This window comes from Rissa tridactyla, chromosome 1, assembly GCF_028500815.1.
Source record: "Rissa tridactyla isolate bRisTri1 chromosome 1, bRisTri1.patW.cur.20221130, whole genome shotgun sequence".
Taxonomy (NCBI): Eukaryota; Metazoa; Chordata; class Aves; order Charadriiformes; family Laridae; genus Rissa; species Rissa tridactyla.
Genome location: NC_071466.1, coordinates 68,838,798 through 68,857,841, shown reverse-complemented (window position 1 = coordinate 68,857,841; position 19,044 = coordinate 68,838,798). Strand labels below are relative to the sequence as shown.

Genomic DNA, 19,044 nt, shown 5'->3' with positions numbered 1-19,044 from the left:
GTGCTTGGTTTATCCATCGGGTTAGCTAAAACAACATGCATGGTGTCTAATCGACATTGCACATTTAGGGAGTGCTTCGTTTCTGGGTGCCGGCTCATGCCACCTCCACATTTATCTCAGGAGAAACCTTTTACAGCACTCCCTCAGCTCTACTTACCGCTCTCAGCTCTGCTGCTGCGCATCCAGCCTTCCCCACCTCTGTATGCAATTTCAGCATCTCGTTTCCTAATTGGAAATACTCTGTACTGTAACGTGAGGAGACAGCAAGCAAGCAAACAAGCAAGGACACTTCATGTCTTACAATCAAATCCATTTGATTTGAGCAGTATTGTATTTTCCACCCATCCGGCCGGACTAAGCATGCCTTTGGAAGAAAACAACGTACAACTACGCTCTGTTCTTCGACCCGTGACCTGCTGTGCAGGGGGCAAGAGAGGCAAAACATTATTCTTCATTTTCTGCTGTTTGCCAGTGAGAAATATCCCAAATCAGTGGAAATCTTTAGTCAAAGGGAAACTTTGTTCTGCTGGTGCCAAGTTCTGCATAGCAGAGCCAAGCAGGAATGCTAAGAGGTGAAGGGAAATCATGCTAGTCAATGAGGCAGAGCCTGCTTCTGCAAGCGGCAGTTCCTTTGAATTAAGGGTTATACCTTGGTCAGCACATTGAGCTCCCGCTGTGGGCCCTGGGATGCCAAGAACGAGGTCAAAGAGGTGCAACATTATTAATGTTGTGTTTTAAGAACAAACCATTGTCCATTCTGCCTAACTGTGCTTTCATTCTTTCTCAAACCCCGTGCTCACATTTATCGAGTGCTGGATATTAGCTGGACTAGTTCTGCTAACCATTACAGATTTCATATTGCACTTAGCATTTCATCAGCCACGACTAAATCTGGACTTACAGAGGATAGGTCACAAGGAAACAGAACTTCAAGACAAAAAGAGAAATAGATTTATGGAGAAAAGGTCAATTTAAAATAGGTTGTTGGGTTTTTTTCTAGTGTAATTGAATCTACGTTAATTTTCAATTAAAAAAAAACAACCAAAAATCAAGTCATTACAAGGGCCAGTCAATTGTCAGAGCTACACTGGGTTAAACTTAAATTATACTGCAGTAATTGTTCAAAGGAAGTCCAGTTAAAATAGAATCACAGGATCATAGAATCTTCATGGTTGGAAAGGACCTTTGAGATCATCGAGTCCAACCATACACACACAAAAAACCTCCCTACAATCTCTGCCACTAGAGCATGCCCTGAAGTGCCAAATCTATATGTTTCTTAAACACCTCTAGGGATGGTGAGTCAACCACCTCCCTGGGCAGGCTGTTCCAGTGCCTGACCACTCTGTCAGTAAAGTAATTCTTCCTAATATCTAATCTAAACCTCCCCTGCCGCAGCTTCAGACCATTTCCTCTGGTCCTGTCATTATTCACCTGGGAGAAGAGGCCAACACCCACCTCTCTCCAACCTCCTTTCAGGGAGCTGTAGAGGGCAATGAGATCTCCCCTCAGCCTCCTCTTCTCCAAACTAAACATGCCCAGCTCCCTCAGCCTCTCCTCATATGACCTGGTCTCCAGACCCCTCACCAGCCTGGTAGCTCTCCTCTGGACACGCTCCAGCGCTTCAATGTCCCTCTTGTACAGAGGGGCCCAGAACTGAACACAGCACTCGAGGTGAGGCCTCACCAGTGCCGAGTACAGGGGGATGATCACTTCCCTGCTCCTGCTGGCCACGCTATTCCTGATACAAGCCAGAATGCTGTTGGCCTTCTTGTCCACCTGGGCACACTGCTGGCTCATGTTAAGCTGGCCGTCCACCAGCACCCCCAGGTCCTTTGCTGCTGGGCAGCTTTCCAGCCACTCTTCCCCAAGCCTGTAGCGTTCCCTGGGGTTGTTGTGACCGAAACGCAGGACCCGACACTTGGCCTTATTAAACCTCATACGGTTGGCCTTGGCCCATCGATCCAGCCTGTCCAGGTCCCTCTGTAGAGCCTTCTTACCCTCAAGCAGATCAACACTCCCACCTAGTTTGGTGTCATCTGCAAACTTACTGAGGGTGCACTCAATCCCCTCATCCAGATCATTGATAAAGATATTAAACAAAACTGGCCCCAAAACTGAGCCCTGAGGGACACCACTGGTGATCGGCCACCAAGAAGATTTCATCCCATTAATCACAACAAATGAGTAAACAATTTCTTTTCCTTCCCAGCCCCTTTTGTCCTGCTGCAATGCATAGAATTTCTAGTTACAGGAATACGACATTTCTGTTACACATCTGTGCTTGTATAAGTCTTTACAATCTTATTGATGACTGCAAATTTGTTAAAGCTGCTCTAAGCCCTTTCAATCGAATATACTGAGTTACACCCCAGGGAATAATTACTGCCCTCGGTTGTAGTATGACATAAACCCTTTAAATCTCATTTCCATAATGTTTGAAAACAAGCAGCTCAGCCTTAGCAAAGACAGTGTTAAAAGGCTTAGCCCAACTTGGATGGTACTCAAGGCAAAAGCATAATTAAACTTTCTAGTTATTTTATTGGTCGGTTCCCCAGAAATGCGATCTTTCAACAGCCAGATCATCACTATGCATTACTAGCAGAAAGCACTTTTCCTTGTTTCATGCTGGGAAATGCAAACAGGCACTAATACCAAACATACTGGACACCTGTTTCTCCACAGCCCTTGTACAAATGACACAACACGTTGAGTATTACATGGTTTAACCGCTGCTTGCCCACCTTACGTCTTTTTCAGACGTTTTACTTTCTGCTAAGGACAGAAGCCATAGAAAACTAAGAGGAAGATTAAAGGAAAACTTAAAGATAAAAAAAAAACAAACTAAAATGCTATGCCTGATAATAAAGTAGTAAGAATGCTGCGGAAGACAAAGCTATTTTCATCTGCCCACCACTGAGTCTGCAACTTGGAACCTGCTATTGATCCTGGTCTCTGATGTAGAAATCAGGGGCAATAGTTCTTAAAACCAAATAAGCTGTTTTGTCAGTAGCAAAATTAACGAGGCCTGGCCTGCTGCAGATTTGCCTCTCACAGGTCACGTCCCATTTGGATTCTCCAGTGTTTAATAAGAGGTGAGATGATATTGCAGCCTTTGCCACCATGGGGGAACTGATTATTAATTCTCTCCTCTGCCCACCCGCGAATTTTCATCAAACTTGAGGGAACTGCACACCTTTGAAGTCTCTACCTTCCTGCTGAATTTTCCTGAGATTGGTCAATGTGTTGAAAAAAATGGAATGGGGAACAGAAAAAGCCAAACAAACATCATGGCTTTATAAGTCTCATTCCTTTGCGAAACCCATCTAGAAACAAAAGTTATAAGCAGAGGAATACTTACATCACTGAAACTTAAAGGCAATGCAAAAAAGTGATACCGTGACAGAAGATTCCCTACAAATAGTGACAACAAGACTGCGTTTACACAGAAGAAAACAGGGAATCACAGCAGACCACTTGGAAGTAAAGTAGTTACTTGTTAAAAAGTAACTTACTTAAACTTAACCTTACCTTACTTAAAAAGCAAGGTAAATCCATCATTTCCTCCTCTGAGCTTAACACCACTCTTGATTTCTACCAGTGAAGGCTCTGAGCTATGAAATTAATCATATTTCATGATGCTTGGCTATAATCAGTCTCCTGTAAAGTGCACATTGGACATGCTGTTATCCAACCAAGACGCTGCTATTTTTTGCCAAGAGCGAGGAAGTGTAAGACTTTTCACAAATCCAGTCCTACACATTTTCCTTTACCCAGATGCCCCAAGGACTTTCTGTGACTTCCTCACATAAATAAAAGCAAGGGATTTGTAAAGCCAATCTAATCTAAAAACAAACTACACAGTGTCGTCAGATCCTGTCTGACCTAGCCAGGGAATCTGGACAGCAAGAGCTCTGGGGTTTTTTGGTCTTTTGGAAACATATAGTTTCAGGAAAGTGTTCCTGACTTAAACGTCTTGTGCAGGATGAGATCACCTGTCACGGTTGAGCTGACCATGAGGCTTGTTGCTGCCCAAACTGGCACAACCCATGCATTTTGTTTCTCTCCCCGTCCCTTTCCCAGCTACATGGTCCTGGCCACGCTCTGGCACTCATCTGACCCTGCCCTGGGTCGATTCAACTCACTAAACCAGCAGAAAAGTTAATTCAGTAAAAAAAAGCAGGCTGCTTCTCTTAGAAGTGAAATCTTCCCTTGCCCTGTACAGACACTCTCACTGGCCAATTCGTGCTTCTCTGAAACTTCTCAGAAACGGTGAAACAAATGACTAACATTTTGAGGCAGATGCAGAAATTTTAAGTCAACTGGAAATCCCTGTTTTTCATGTTTTTAAGACATTCTGAGATGAAAAAATGAAAACTAAAAGAGCTGTTGCTTACCATTTGTCTTCTGTTCTCTACCAGGTGGATGCCAACAATCCCTAGGAAAGATCCAAAGCCAAGCTAAGGCAAAGAACAAAAGAAACACATGAAGTCAGCTTATTTGGTCAACATACCAAGGCATTACAGTGATATCTGAGCTGATGTATCATAGAGATGGGCTAATTGGGAGGGGGTGTCAGTGGAAAGGGTGGAAGTTATTGCTGGACATAAATCTTATACTGTAATGGGGAATGACCAGTACTGCAGCTCTTTGATATTTCAAAGCAAAACTTTTCATGTAGTAAATGGAAGCCTATATAGACATACGCTTCAATAACCTGGCCATTGTTACCATAGTCACGTATAGTTTTAAACACTGTAAAGCAAAAATTAAGTGAAGTAGGATAAAAGAACGCTTACATTTAGCCCATACATCATTCTTTAGGAAAATCGTAAAGCTTTAGGCAATTGCAGACAAATAGTTTTTCTCAAAAAATGGATGTGTTGCTGCCATGCAAGCTACCCAAGTTCAAACCCTTCAGGTTGCATTTGTTTTACTTTAATGACTAAACACTATCACATATCCCAGAAAAAGTCCTTGCTAAAATGCCAAAAGGACCAATACAGTTAGTTTCAACGTGGGACAGGTGCAGCACGAACAGCCACAGGAGAGAGAGGAGGAAGGGATGCTGGAGTAAGCTGGCCGTACTGTTCCTACCAGTGCTGCTTCAACACCAGGCTGGCAGGAAAAGCCCCCTCCTCATGATGGGCCCATGAAGGTTTGGAGGGGTAGAAACTCCTTGGATTTGTGCCTAAGACAAGGTAAAGCAGCCTTTCACCAGACCTTCTTGGAGTCAGGACTCCCACTGGGCTCATGTGGACTTGGAGGGGTCTCCTTGGTGCCACACACCTGAGACGTAGCTGGCCACAGAGTCAGAAGCAGCCACAGCAGGAGCGCTCGTGTCAACAGGCTCTTTCCCTCCTTGCCTTGCGGGGCCACACGCTGCTGCCCTGCAGTCATCTCAGTCTCCATCCCCCATCACTTCCACGATCCTTGCTCCCCTCTTCACTAGGGCTGACACCGCTCCGCTACGCCCAGATAAACCCCCAGTCATCCCCTTGGCTCCCACCCCATTTCTGCTACGGAATCTAAGCCCCTTGCTGGAACGAGGTCTCCGAATCTGGTTCAGAGCCTCTCCTCCAAGCACAAGTTAAGTTTTTAAGGACTACGCGTCCCAGCCAAGGGCTTGAGCGATGCCCGTGAACTCCTTGCTGTTACGCACAACCGCTCACAGCAGAAAGCAAATCTCCTGCAAGCACTTTTACTCGCTCAGTATCACAACAGGAATCCATCACTCCCTCTCAAGAAAGCAAATGCAGGGAAAGGAGATTTGCTACAGAGTGCTTTGAGAAGATTTATGTGAAAGGGAAGCACAAGGACTAAAACCAGAGACTTTTAGAAAGAGTGCGCAAGTGCATTCATGCTGACAGCTGAATAGGAGAGAGTCTTGGAACCGTGAGCAAGGACACTCTGTTCAGGGGACAGCAACTTGGTACATTAAGATAACTACATCAAAATGATACCTGGTTCCAAGCCCCATTTTTCATCCCAACGGGAACAATCCATAAAGCCCCATTTACGGCTGACACGGGGGACACAGCAGAGTAATATTATCCATGTGAAGAAAAAATGAGCAAATAGAGAACAATTGCAATTAAATCAGAAGGAGACGGACCATAGATAGAGATGACGATGTAAGCCACGGCGTTGCTGAGGTTGGTTTAGGGCCATAGGCACTGCTTTTTTTGTCTGTTTAGACAATAGGCTATTCGGGTTGGGAACCCTGGAAGTCCAGGTCAGTATGGTGACTGGGACAATTGTAAGACTCCTGGTTGAAAGATTATAAACATAGCAAATAAAAATAGCACAAGCAGTAGTCATAGAGAAGTGACATTAAATATTTAAATATAAAAAATATTTATGAGGAATTGAGGCCGAAGAAGCTCCAACTCTGGCTTTGCAGCCTGTTCCACAAAGACAGCCCTAAACCAAAAATGATGATCAAGCAGTAATCTGCTAAATGCAGACATTTTCCAAATTGGAACATTGTACCAACTCATCTACACACAGAAAAAATTTATATTAAATCACTTTGGATGCATAAATGCAGATAATACCTACCACTGTAAAGGTGTCTTTAGAAAATAGCTTTTTCCAATAAATGACAAGTGACCACATACGCAGAGAAATTAATCTCTTCTGGAAGCCAATGTGAACTAAGCAGAAACCCAAATTATATTACAGATCTAGCCCTAATGCCCTGCTCTGCAAATGCTAGAAGTATTGCAAGTAAATCTATGCAAGTGAATAGTCTTACCCACACCGGTAGGTGTTTGCAAGATAGGGACTAATTCTGCATGGGTTTTAAGACCAAAATCCCTTACCTAAGGTCAATGAAGATTTAGATCTCACCTACCGCCTCTGAAGTTAGTATTTTACTACTGAACTCTATGAGAACCAGACGTTATCTTTAATTGTAATTAACACTATCTGTCCTCATAATCTTTCTTTTCTTTAATCCCAACAGCTAAATATGGAGCTCCGAATTCACTCCCCTAGCTTTAGCTATCTAAAAGCTTGGGACCAGCGCGATGCTGGTTTTCTCAGCTCCCTCTACTGTCAGCGGGGAAGAGAAGCACCTTTTGAGGGTTATCCAGCTCATCCTGAAAGAGGTGGGTGATTTTGCGGGGAGGCGGAGGAGAGGCCACCCCATGGTCCATCTGCCAATGCCCTGCTGGAGTCAGTAACCTCCGGCAATGAGGCAGGAACACAGCAGTGCTGCCATACACCTATGCCCAGGCTTCTGGCAAGACATCATGCAAGGTTTGTGTAGCACCCAAAACTCTTGCTAAATGTTTGGGGTATTTGGCGTATTAATGAAGTTTACACTGACAATTACCCATCACTCTCTCTCAGTTGCTTCAGTAATCCATCACAGGTGCACAAAAAGAATTCTGCGTTTTATGAAAATTATTTAGCTCCGATAATCTTTTGAGGAGGAAAACTATTAATAAAAAGTTTTGTTTTCAAAGTGTTCTGATAAAGTCTAGCTATTCTATCCAGTTACTAATGACTCCAAGATTTAAAAAAATATTTTAGACTATATTTTTCAAATGAGTGAATAGACATTGTGTTATTTCTAAAAGAAACTAAATGCTGAAATAAACTGGTTTATGAACATGAGTTTATTACGTATTACACTTATTAAAGACAATTGTTTAAAAATGAAACTTCTTTCAAGAGAACAAATGCAGCTAATATGGTTTCTAAAATGTTTTAATTCAAATTACAGAAGAAGAGACCTTTATCCGTATTCATCTGTTTTAGCTTAATGAAAGGAAAAATCATTCTTTTAAGGTTTTATTCTTGGAACTACTTTTTGTTCTATTTTTAAAACACCACTCCTTATAGATCATTATCCCAAAATTATCTTTCTGAAAGACCTGTTCACAGCATGACACTAAGATGTAAGAGGACTTGCTTAGGAAGAACAGTTCTAACTCACAAATTATTAATGGCAGTGCAAAATGTATGCACAATATTAAAAGATGCATATCCCTCTTCTCTGGGCATTTCATTCCATAGAGAACAAGAAATAGCGGTACCTTACAACACATTTTGGTCGTGTTGGAGCCACATACCTAAGCAGGTGCCTAACTCTAACCACATGAGTTTCTTTCTTCACCCTGCACCCTCTGCCTCCTCTTGGCTGGCTTGGGGAGACCAAACGAGGCAGATGAGCCTTTCTCTATTTGGCGCCTGTACTCCTCTTTTCTAAAACTCAGCCCAGGTACCTCAAAAAACTTTTCGAATCCAGGGCTTTCCCACCCTTTTGGATATGACCGATCTCTTCTTCTGAGATCAGAAAAGGCCACGGGGGGTTGGACCAGCAAGGGGCTGGCAGGGCCACCCCTGCCCGGAAGTCACAGAGGCACCCCAAGGTGAAGTAGATGCAATTCGAACCTTGTGCCCAGTGCAGGAACATGTTCAAGTGCTTTGTTCCCAAGGCAAAAACAAGACTAAGGATTTCGGAAGGGGATCATGTACAAGAAGAGTGGCAGCAAGACTGCACAAGAAGATGTTAGGCAGTCTCCAGGGAGAAGCTTCCATATGCCCATCCACAGGGCTTTCCTGTGATGGACCCAGCAGAATTCCTGGCACACGGACAAGAGAGCAGAGTGGTTCTTTCTGCCATCAATGTAGTAAACTTCTAAAAGGTCACTTCAGTCTATCCCATGCCTACTGTCCAGTCACTTATATGCCCACATTCAAGAGAGATCAGTGGGAAGTCAAGCCCAGGTTCTCACATAGGCCCCTGAGCCCAGCGCACGGCTGTGCAGGGCAGCCTGGACCCCCTTGTGCCCCCTAACAGCCTCCCCTTTGGGGCACTACAGAAAAACAGAGTTTACCCCCCAACCTTATCACACATTAGAACCAGATCAAAACAAAGGAGCCTCTCCCTCCTGTGAAATGCAACAGGACTGAATTTCTTCTTTTTTTTTCATTCCATCAGAGCTTCCTGTATCCAGCTGATAATAGTTTATCTGATTGGTACCCAATAATTTAAAATAGGTTTCTTTACTCACAACGATGCCTGGGTAGTAGCCTCCCACGGTAACATTTTCTGTTCTTGTGGTAGCTGCCAGACCTATGGTCAGTATGAAAACAGACACGACCAGCAGAGCAACTGTGAACCAAAGCGAAGTCTTCTTCCTTTTTGCAAATTGTCCTGTAGGAACTGGGGAGAAAAAAAAAAAAAAGAAAGAGAGCTTTTCATTGTAATCATGGCAAAAATACAAAATAACAGAAGGTTTTCTTTTGTTAATCTTTTCTGCTGTTAACCCATTGTTATTCTCCCACTAAGGAAAACAGCTGGCAGACAACAGAGGGAATTAAAAACCACAGAGTTAGCTAGAGCTCAGCATAACTTAATACACACGCATTGGGTACATGCATGAGATGAGTTTTTATTAAGCTGAACTGAAAGTCAGTGACAATGATAATTATGCCTTGTCTTCAGTAATGTTTATAATTAAGTGTTGCTCACATCCGTTAAGTCAGATCCTGCATGCCTTAAACGCTTACCTACGTAAGCGCCAATTTGACTCTACCCGGACAGAACATAAAAATTTCTATTTTAAACTGGATTAGCAGAAGCTCTGCACGCTATCATGAAAACATATCTGCTCTTCATATTTACTGGAGTAAGCAAACCAATCCGTATCTCTGAAGCAAAGCTGTAATATAGTTGATCAGGTAAGGATATATGGGGCTAGCTTTTTAAACGGCAGCTGCTCAGTGAAATACATTTGGTCTCACTGGGGTTTGGATTCAGATACCCAAAAGTGAAAAAGGGCAGGCTCACCTACTGCTTTCAGCCTGCTTCGAGCCACTTAACCTCGTTCCTGTGGTGGCAATATCTGACCTGTGACCACAGGTGACTAACATCAGAGCCCCAGCCCCATAGCACTGCATACTGGAGGCCACAGCCCTCGCCAGGGATGGGGAGGTGAGAGGGGAAGGCAGCCTTCTGTAGGTCAGGCTTGATGGTGCTACTGGAAGCACGAGCAGGTGAAACGCAGGAAAGGCAAAAAGCAAGCAGAAGCCATTCGCCATGAGTCACTTGAGTTATGTGGCCGGTTTAAAGTCAGGTAACTTGGTTAAATGTTCACAGTTCAAAAGCCAGATTGGATTAGTGATGTTTGCAAACCAAGCCAAACACTTTCAATGAATAAATAAATGCATTTACAATAAAAATCTGTATGTTTGCTGATATTTCTCCAGTAGAACAACCAGCTAAAATGAGTCCAGTCTTTTAGTATGAAATGCAAGCAACTTTACTGAAGACAAATACCATCTATTGAGCTTAGGCAAGTCTCTTTCACCCGCATGTATGAAGTCTTCCTGCTAAAGATCAAGAAATAACTCCTAAGACTCTCCAGACATCTCCCCTCCAGCCTGCGCCCCAGCTGTCTGCCTCTAGCAATTCCCTGTTAGTCCATGGAGGGTCACTGGGGATGTGGAAACAGAGAGGTTCTTCATTATCAATCAGTTCTTCATCACGTGTACGCGGTTAAAGGCAGTTCTTTCAACAAAGCCAGTTCACATGGCCAAGAGGGGAAAGCAGAGTTCAGACTTGTAACTCCACAAATAAGTTGTCCTTCCCATAAACTAAAATGATCCATTCAATATATCTTCCAGCTTTTAAATAATATCTGATGTCCTTGCTGCACTTTATCGTCTTTTAAAAGTCATGGAGACCAGGGAATACCCAGTAACTGAAAAAGGCAAATGCTCCACCTATCTTTAAAAAGGGCCAAAATGGTGATTTGTCCAATCAAACGAGCTTTGGTTCCTGGGAGGCTGGGACCAAAAATATGGAGCAAATCCTGTTGTAAGACACTTCGGGGCACATAAGGAAAAGGCAATTGGAAATAGCCAGCATAGATTTACCAGAGCCAAATCATGTCTGACCAACTCAGCCGCCTGCTATGATGGAATGACTGTACTTGCAAAGCAGTGGATGTCTTTTACCTTAAATCTAGCAAGGGTTTTAACATGGTATCCCACAACATTCTCATAACCCAGTTGAGATGGTTAAAAAATTAGCTGGATTGTTGGGTTCAGAGGGAACGGTTAATGGATGGTACTCTACCTAGAGGCCAGTAACAAGTGGAGTACCATGGGAGTCTGTCTTGGGAGCTGTCCCATTTAATGTATTCATCAACAACCTCAAGAAAGTGGTAGCATGCCTGCTCATCAAGCTCTTGTGAGACCCCACCTGGAGAACTGCATCCAGCTCTGGAACCCTCAGCACAAGAAGGACATGGACCTGTTGGAGTGGGTCCAGAGGAGGGCCACAAAGATGATCAAAAGGCTGGAGCATCTCTCCTATGAAGACAAGCTGAGAGAGCTGGGGTTGTTCAGCCTGGAGAAGAGAAGGCTCCAGGGAAACCTAATAGTGGCCTTCCAGTACCTGAAGGGGACCTACAAGAAAGCCAGGGAGGGGCTGTTTGCAAGGTCATGTAGCGATAGGAGGAGGGGCAATGGTTTTAAAGTAGAGACGGGTAGGTTTAGATTAGACATTTAGAAGAAGTTTTTTACGATGAGAGTGGTGAGGCACTGGCACAGGTTGCCCAGAGAGGTGATGGAGGCCCCATCCCTGGGGACATTCAAGGCCAGGCTTGATGAGGCTCTGAGCAACCTGATCTAGTGAAAGATGTCCCTGCTTACTGCAGGGGGGTTGGACTAGATGACCCTTCCAACCCAACACATTCTATGATTCTATGAGAGAAAACTGCGGGGGGGCAGCCAGTCAATACTCTGGAGGGGAGGGCTGCCATTCAAAGGGATCTAGGCAGGCTGGAAAAATGGGCCAGCCAGAAACCTTACAGAACCCAACAGACAGATGCAAAGTCCTGAGCAAAGGAAGGAACAACGCCTTGCAGTGATACAGGTAAGGGACGGCCAGGCTGGGGAGCAGCTCTGCCGAAAGGCACCTGGGGGTGTTGGCGTTCAATGAGCTGAACATGGACCAGCAGTGGGCCCTGGCAAGAGCATCATGGGCTGTATTAACAGGAGTGTGATTAGTAGATCAGAGGAGTAATTATACCCCTCTCTTGAGCGCTTTTTAGACCACATATAATATTACACCCAGTTTTGGGCCCTCACTACAGGAAATAGATCAATTAACTGCAGTGAATTCAACAGAGGACCCCAAAGAAGGTCAGGGGGCTGCCACGCTCACTGTATGAGAAGAGGCTGAGGGAACAGGGCTTGCTCAGCCTAAAGATGAGATGGCTTTTGGCAGGGCTAGTAGCAGTCTTCCAGTGCCTACGAGGTGGTTAAGAGGACAGACTCCAGCTTTTCATGGTGGTGCACAGCAGGAGGACAAAAGACAGCGGACATAAACTGAAACACAAGAAGTGTTTCAGACTGGGTATAAGGAGAAAAAATTCAACATTAGGACAGTCAATCACTGGAACAGGTGGTCCAAAGAAGTTGTGCTGCCTCCATCCTTGGAGGTTTTCAAGATCCAACCAGAAGAAGCCCTAAGCAACCTCGTCTGACCTCATAGTACACCCTACTTTGAGCAGAAGGTTGGACTAACAACTTCCTGAGGTACCTTCCCGCCTGAATTATTCAATGTTTTTATGATAGTCAAGACAGGTAGACTAAAGGTGGCTTGGGTATGCATGCTCATATCCACTTTTATGGAACGGCAGCTGCAATGTAGACATACTTTAAAGGGACACAGGAACACAAACCACCTGAAAGTCAACGGGACAGATGCTCCTCAACCAAGTGTTTCTGAAACCACTGGATGTCTGCTTTTATGAGAAGTGCCTGAGGAGACAGGCCTCTACATTTTTCTCAAAGTAACACCTATACTGGCAAAGGTTAACCAGATCGCATGGAGATAACCTAAGGGTCCAATCTGCCCTCCGGAGTTTTGGTTATCAATAATGATTTGCAAAAAACAACACATGAGTTTGATTGCTCAGACTGAGTTTTCTGGAAACTGTCTTAGGAAAAGCATGCTCTCATTTGTAATTGGAGTAAATTGGATGTGGGTTTAATGAGATAAAACAGAAAAGGACGTCATTACTTATAGGATCATTTTTTGGACTGAACTACATCTGTTTGTAGAGGGTGGTGAGACACTGGCACAGGTTGCCCAGAGAGGTGGTGGAAGCCCCATCCCTGGAATTTTTTAAGGCCAGGCTGGACGGGGCTCTGAGCAACCTGATCTAGTGGGAGGTGTCCCTGCCCATGGCAGGGGGGTTGGAACTAGATGATCTTTAAGGTCCCTTCCAACCCTAACCATTCTATGATTCTATGATCTTGACTTTGAAATCTACATGCCCTAGAAAGCATTTACATATGTGATACCCTTCAGTCCTCACATTCATTGATCTTTTACCAGCTCCACCTCAAATCAAAGGCAAATACCCAATCATATAACTTCTTTTTCAAACTCCAATTTGGAAGCTCTCATAACTACATGTAGTTAGCTACCCTTAGGAGAGATGACTTACAAGCAGGAGCATAGAAAGGCCCCTTCTGGAGCAAGCCCTTGATCTCAGACACTGCCACATGCTCAGATAAGATGAGTAGAAATCAGGTCTAAATTAGCTTCTGCTCTGTCTGTCTGGATTTCCTTAGTCACATCAATAAAAATCTTTGGCATCCTTAAGAAAATCTGTATAATTACATGTATATAAGTCACCAGCATATTGTCAGGCCCAAGTAATATTTGTAAAGCAGCATATCTTCAGATGCAAAAGGTTCCTACTATTAGCTCCCTTCTGCTATTTCAGTCATGTTGGCTCCCAAGATTTTTCAAGTCTTTGTTTACTGGTGTTTGTAGCAGTTGCCACGCAGTTCTTTGGATCTGCTTTTACTGTATCTACCAGCCAAAACCCACTGCCAGCCTGTTCCCTTGGGAGCCCTGTCCACAGCACAGACAGAGGGGCTGGCCCAGCCTTCTTCCCTGACGCTCACTGTGGCAGGGCTTGGACCGAAGGCCAACCATATACAAGAAGAGCCGGTAAATTAAGAGCGGAGGAAATATTGCTGTCAGTATTTCTGGGCTGAATTTTCTTCCAACACCGATGTTTCTGTAGTGCAGGAGACAGTTAATATAGGGTATTGACTTTCCAATTTTGTAATACTGACATGACTCTCAGGATAATTTTGACATTTATCCCCTTTAACTTCTTTAACAATGACTCGGTATGAACATATAAACTCTTTGTCTGGACCTTCCTCCAATTTAGTTATAGCTTCAAATTCTTATCTCTAGCATACCAAAAATCAAGCGTGTAGAAAGAAATCTTCTCATCATATCCTTATTAGCGTTAGCTTGAAACCAGGGTCAAGAGAGAGCGTGAACATGTTATTACCTTCTATTGGCAAAATTCTTCAGCAGTTTTGTCCAGTGTCGCATTAACTGAGTTTTGATACTGCACCAATGGGCACTACAGTAAAAGTTGGGAGACAAATTAGAGAGGTAAAGCTGCTTCCACATCACTGGCTTGTGCCCTACCTGGCATAGACTGAAATTGTGCGTGAAAAGGAACAGTCCCAGAAGCACTGCCTGCTTTGTTTGCTAAACGTCTGTCAGCAAAGTACCTGCTTGAGCTACTCAGCCCCGCTATCTCAATGGAAGGAAAGAAAATGCTGACAGGACAAGGAGGAGAGACACCAGACTGCTGTCTCCTTGGGAGAGAGAAAGGCCCATGAGGAGAGAAATTGAGATCATCCTCCAGTGAGTAAAAAGTTCCTCCTAAAGACCAAGCTCTGCTGGACTCAGCAAAACCTTTTGTCCGTTCATCAGTTGCAGAAAACAAAATTATATTTTCAATGCTCCGTTCACAATGGCTGGGGGATAAATTTAATTTGTAGGAAGACTATGGAAAATTAATGGTTTTGTGGGGAGGGTATAGATCAGATTGGTGGTAGAATGCAAAGTGATGGATCTAATGATGAATGGTAGGGTCTGGATTTGAATGAAGTGAAGGGTGAGTTTAAAAGAATAACAAATGACTTTATGATGAAACATGTCCATGGTATGGAATGTGTTCAATGGTCAAAGGAAAGAAACAATAGAGTGAAATAGCATCTCTCAATTCTGTAAAATTTGCATATGTATCATCTGCAATTTAACTCAAAAAAAGTCTACATTTAGACTAAGGCAACTATACTTTGTTAACTTCACCACTCCTGTTAAAATCCATCTCTAGATATCATAAAGTCTATTAAAAGGTGTGGAAAGATTTTTTGCAAGGAAGGAATCACTGCAGGATGTAGCAATTTGCTGGGACCACAATCACATTTGCTGAATACTAGCACCACAGAATTTCATACCTTCCTCTCTGATCTAGTTAAGGTGATCTAAATGGAAACACTTATTTCAAATAATGCCCCAGCCCAACATACATTAGTATCCTAGTATCAGAAAAGATGAGGGAGGAAAGTTTTGTAGCAGAAAAAACAGTGCATTTTTAATACTTAATGAATATTACTAAAAACTGTGACACGTTTCAGAGAGTGGTATTAACCATATATAGTAAGATAATTTAAACAGAAATTCACCATTGGCAGAGGAGTTTAGTATCAAAGGTATCCGCTGCTTTGCTGCTATCACGAAAATATTTAAGGGAAGGTCTTTGGAGCTAAATTAATGATTTTTAATTACGGCAGTGCTCACTTCAGTACCATCTCTCTCTTGGCTACAATTTTCACTGTGTATTTTCAAACATGGTTTATGCCAGTGAAATGGAATTAATCCTACATTGCCTCCCAAAATTAAATGTGATGGACTGAGATGCTTAAAAGAGATATTCACACCCGCTATCGGTGATTACTTTCCCTTTTCTGATTAAATGCTTGACTTGTCCGGAGTGCTGAACTAATTAAACCAGATGCAACAGCATTCGTTTCAAGCCACAAGACAGCAGCTTTTACCAGGCCCGTCTCTCTTATCTTTACTATGAATCTGATGAGGAAGAACCCATGAGTGTGTTACATATTCAAGGCCATAGGAAACATTACTGTGCTCTTTTACAATTCTATTAAAACAAAAAACAAACCCACCAACCAAACAAAAACCCAAACCCACAAACCCTCCTATACTATGTAGCATAGCTAGAGTCAGTGATACCATGCGGTATCACTATGACTTCATTGCTTTGACAACAATTGTTTCACTAATAAATAATTTAATGAGCAGCTAATCACCAGCTTAAAGCTAGCATACAGATTCTTCTTTTTCCTCTGTTTACCTGAAAACATTTTAAAGTTACAGTACACCTTTCACTGCTACCTTTTCAACACCAATACCATTTTTCCTCCAAATTTAAGACAAAAATTATGATCTAATACATTTTTTAACTGGCTGTTACAATCCTTGGCTACATAGCAAAGTCTCTGTTTATCCTTCCAAACACTACACGCGCAGAGTAATTCCCAGCAATAAGTTCTGTATTTTCTCGACGCCAATGAATTTCACAGGAATAACGGAAATGCTTGTCCTTTCTTTCGCGTATACCTTTATTTTCCAGGGCGCCCGCTGTCAGCACCAGCAGCACACGACTTCAGCAACGAATTCGTAGAAAGCGGAGGATGGAAACCCGGCTGCCACTCGCCTCGGATGCCACCCGACCCCTCACCGCCGGCCGCCGCGAAACCCCACGGCGGCCACCAGCCTGCCCCACGCCAACCCCGCACCCTGCAACACCCCACCCCCCCCACCCCCCACCCCACCCCACCCCACCCCCGCCTTCCCCAGCAACTGCCCCTTTTCATCCAGCAGAGCAGGATTTACATTAATTTCTCATTAGCGTCCCGTATCGAGCTACTCGTTCTAATGTCACACCGTCGGCACGGTGATACATTAGGCGCGGCGGAAAGCTCAAAAGAAAAAAAAAAAAAAAACAAAAAAAGGTATTTATTTTTAAACGCCTCCGTGATCGAGAGTAAGACAGACGGCAATGACCCGCACAGGCTGGGGTCCCCCGCTGTCCCCGCTCTGCGGGACGCGGCCCGGGCAGAGCCCCCGCTTACGCCCCGTTAAGCGAGGCGGGGGCAGCTGCGCCTCCCCCAGGGGAAGCCCCCTCCCCGCCTCGCCCGGACCCCGCCGCCGCCTCCCGGGGGCAGGAAAGTTGCGACGGGGCCGGTGCCGGATCTCACCTGTGGGGTCCAGCACGGCCAGCGGACCCGACACCGCGGGGGCGGGCGGCGGCGGGGGCGCCATCATCATCTTCCCGCGGGCGCCTCCGCTCCGCTCCGCGCCTCGCCGCGCTGCGGCCGCGGCTGGCCGTGGGGTGCGGGCGGCCCGGCGGGCCCGCCCCGCGGGGGAGCGCGGTGGGAGGCGGGGGCGGGGCGGGGCGAGCGGCGCTTGCCCCCCGGCGAGCCGTGGTGGCGACGGGTGGTGGCCTCCCCCCAGCGCCGCGGCTTTGGGCGGCGGGTCCCCGCAACCCTGCCGCCCTCGCCCGCCCGCAGCCCCACGGGCCGAAGGGGTCGCGTTCACTGGCCGTTCGGTGGCCCGGGGCGAGCTCCCTTGTGGACGGGTGCACTAGGTCCCTCAGGCACCTCACAGCTCGCCTTCCCCGGGCTCGGTCTCTGTCCGGGTCCAGCCACCCTGCCCCAAAACTAAGTCTCACAAAGTCTCCGGGTGCAGGTCCGTCTCCTCGCTGCCTTCTGGTTTCTCCTTTACAAGGCACAGGTCTCCTTGTTTTTCAGTTGGGCACCCTTTTCCTCCCACTGTATCACAGAACCCTGCAGGGATGCAGGTTGCACAGGAACATGTCCAGCCAGGTTTTGAATATCTCCAGAGAACGAGACTCCACTACGTCTCTGGGCAGCCTGTTGCAGTCCTCTGTCACCCTTAAAGTAAAGTTTTTCCTCATGTTGAGACGGAATTTCCTGTGTCCAGCTTGTGCCCGTTGCCCCTTGTCCTGCCGCCGGGCACCATTGAAAAGAGTCTGACCCCGTCCTCTTGACACCCATCCTTCAGATATTTACAAGCATTGGTGAGGTGCCCTCTCAGTCTTCTCTTCTCCAGGATGAACAGACCCAGGTCCCTCAGCCTTTCCTCATAAGAGAGGTGCTCCATTCCCTTGGTCATCTTTGTAGCCCTGCACTGGACTCTCTCCAGCAGTTCCCTGTCCTTCTTGAACTGGGGGGCCCAGAACTGGACACAGTACTCCAGATGTGGCCTCACCAGGGCAGAGTAGAGGGTGGGGATGACCTTCCTCGACCTGCTGGCCGTGTTCTTTTTAATGCACCCCAGGAGACCATTGGCCTTCTTGGCCACAAGGGCACCATGAGCAGCTCATCTCCAGGCTGACCTTTGAGCATGTGGGGAGGAGGGAGGGGCGAGGACAAGGTCTTCATTTGTGTGGCAGTCAATGACTTAATTCATTACATGTTCTATCTGTGTCTCAGGCTTGGCTTTGCTTCTGGATTTGTTCTTGGCCTATGGCAGGGGCCCAGTTTGTCACCTCATGAAGATCAGAATTATCAAGCTTTCCTTTCAGCTTTCCTCTTCCCTTTTTTTAAAAAAAAACCAATATGAATCAGAAATAAAATACCACAGCGACCAGAAATATTAAGAAAATTAGTAACAGGAATCTCGGACGTTAATGTAGGCATAGGCTAAGACAGGCAACATCAATACTCAAGAGATACTGTAGTGCAATTCTTTTTTTTACGTGGTGGATATTAATTTCTGAAGCTCACTGGCCATCTCATTCCATCTCAGTTTTCATTCCCACAGCAGATCCTGCCACTTGTCCTGCTGCTACCCAGGAACTGCCAGCTGCTGCTCCTAGTGCTACTAACTGCAGGGATGTGTGACTTCTGCCTGAAAGACTCCGGGAATAACTGAGAAGAAACAGCCAACAGTTGCTGTGCTGTTTTGGTGCCTGCTGTTCCTTTTGCAGGACATCCCCATAGCAGAGAACATAAGAACATTTTTTTGTGGACAATATTTTTGATAGTCTGCCAAGAGCTTCACTTACACTAAGGTGGTTCTCCCACCTGCAACAAAAGCGACTCTGTTTAACATTCTTGTTTTTCTTTTGCTCAAGCCTCTAGATG

The 19,044-nt window shown here is 45.2% G+C and overlaps 1 protein-coding gene across 3 annotated transcripts in view; it reads right to left on the bottom strand.

Annotated features, from left to right (window-relative positions):
• Positions 1-17,200, bottom strand: part of TMEM255B (transmembrane protein 255B) — a 77,176-nt gene extending 59,976 nt beyond the window's left edge. For all 3 annotated transcript variants that reach the window (XR_008464528.1, XM_054189025.1, XM_054189026.1), the window contains exons 1-3: positions 17,134-17,200; positions 9,027-9,178; positions 4,398-4,460 (exon numbers count right to left, since the gene is read on the bottom strand). Coding sequence is in view for 2 of the 3 variants with exons in the window: in XM_054189025.1 (XP_054045000.1) it covers positions 4,398-4,460; positions 9,027-9,178; positions 17,134-17,200 (282 nt within the window). In the remaining variant the exon portion in view is untranslated. The remainder of the gene's footprint in view (positions 1-4,397; positions 4,461-9,026; positions 9,179-17,133) is intronic.
• Positions 17,201-19,044: the final 1,844 nt, after the last annotated feature.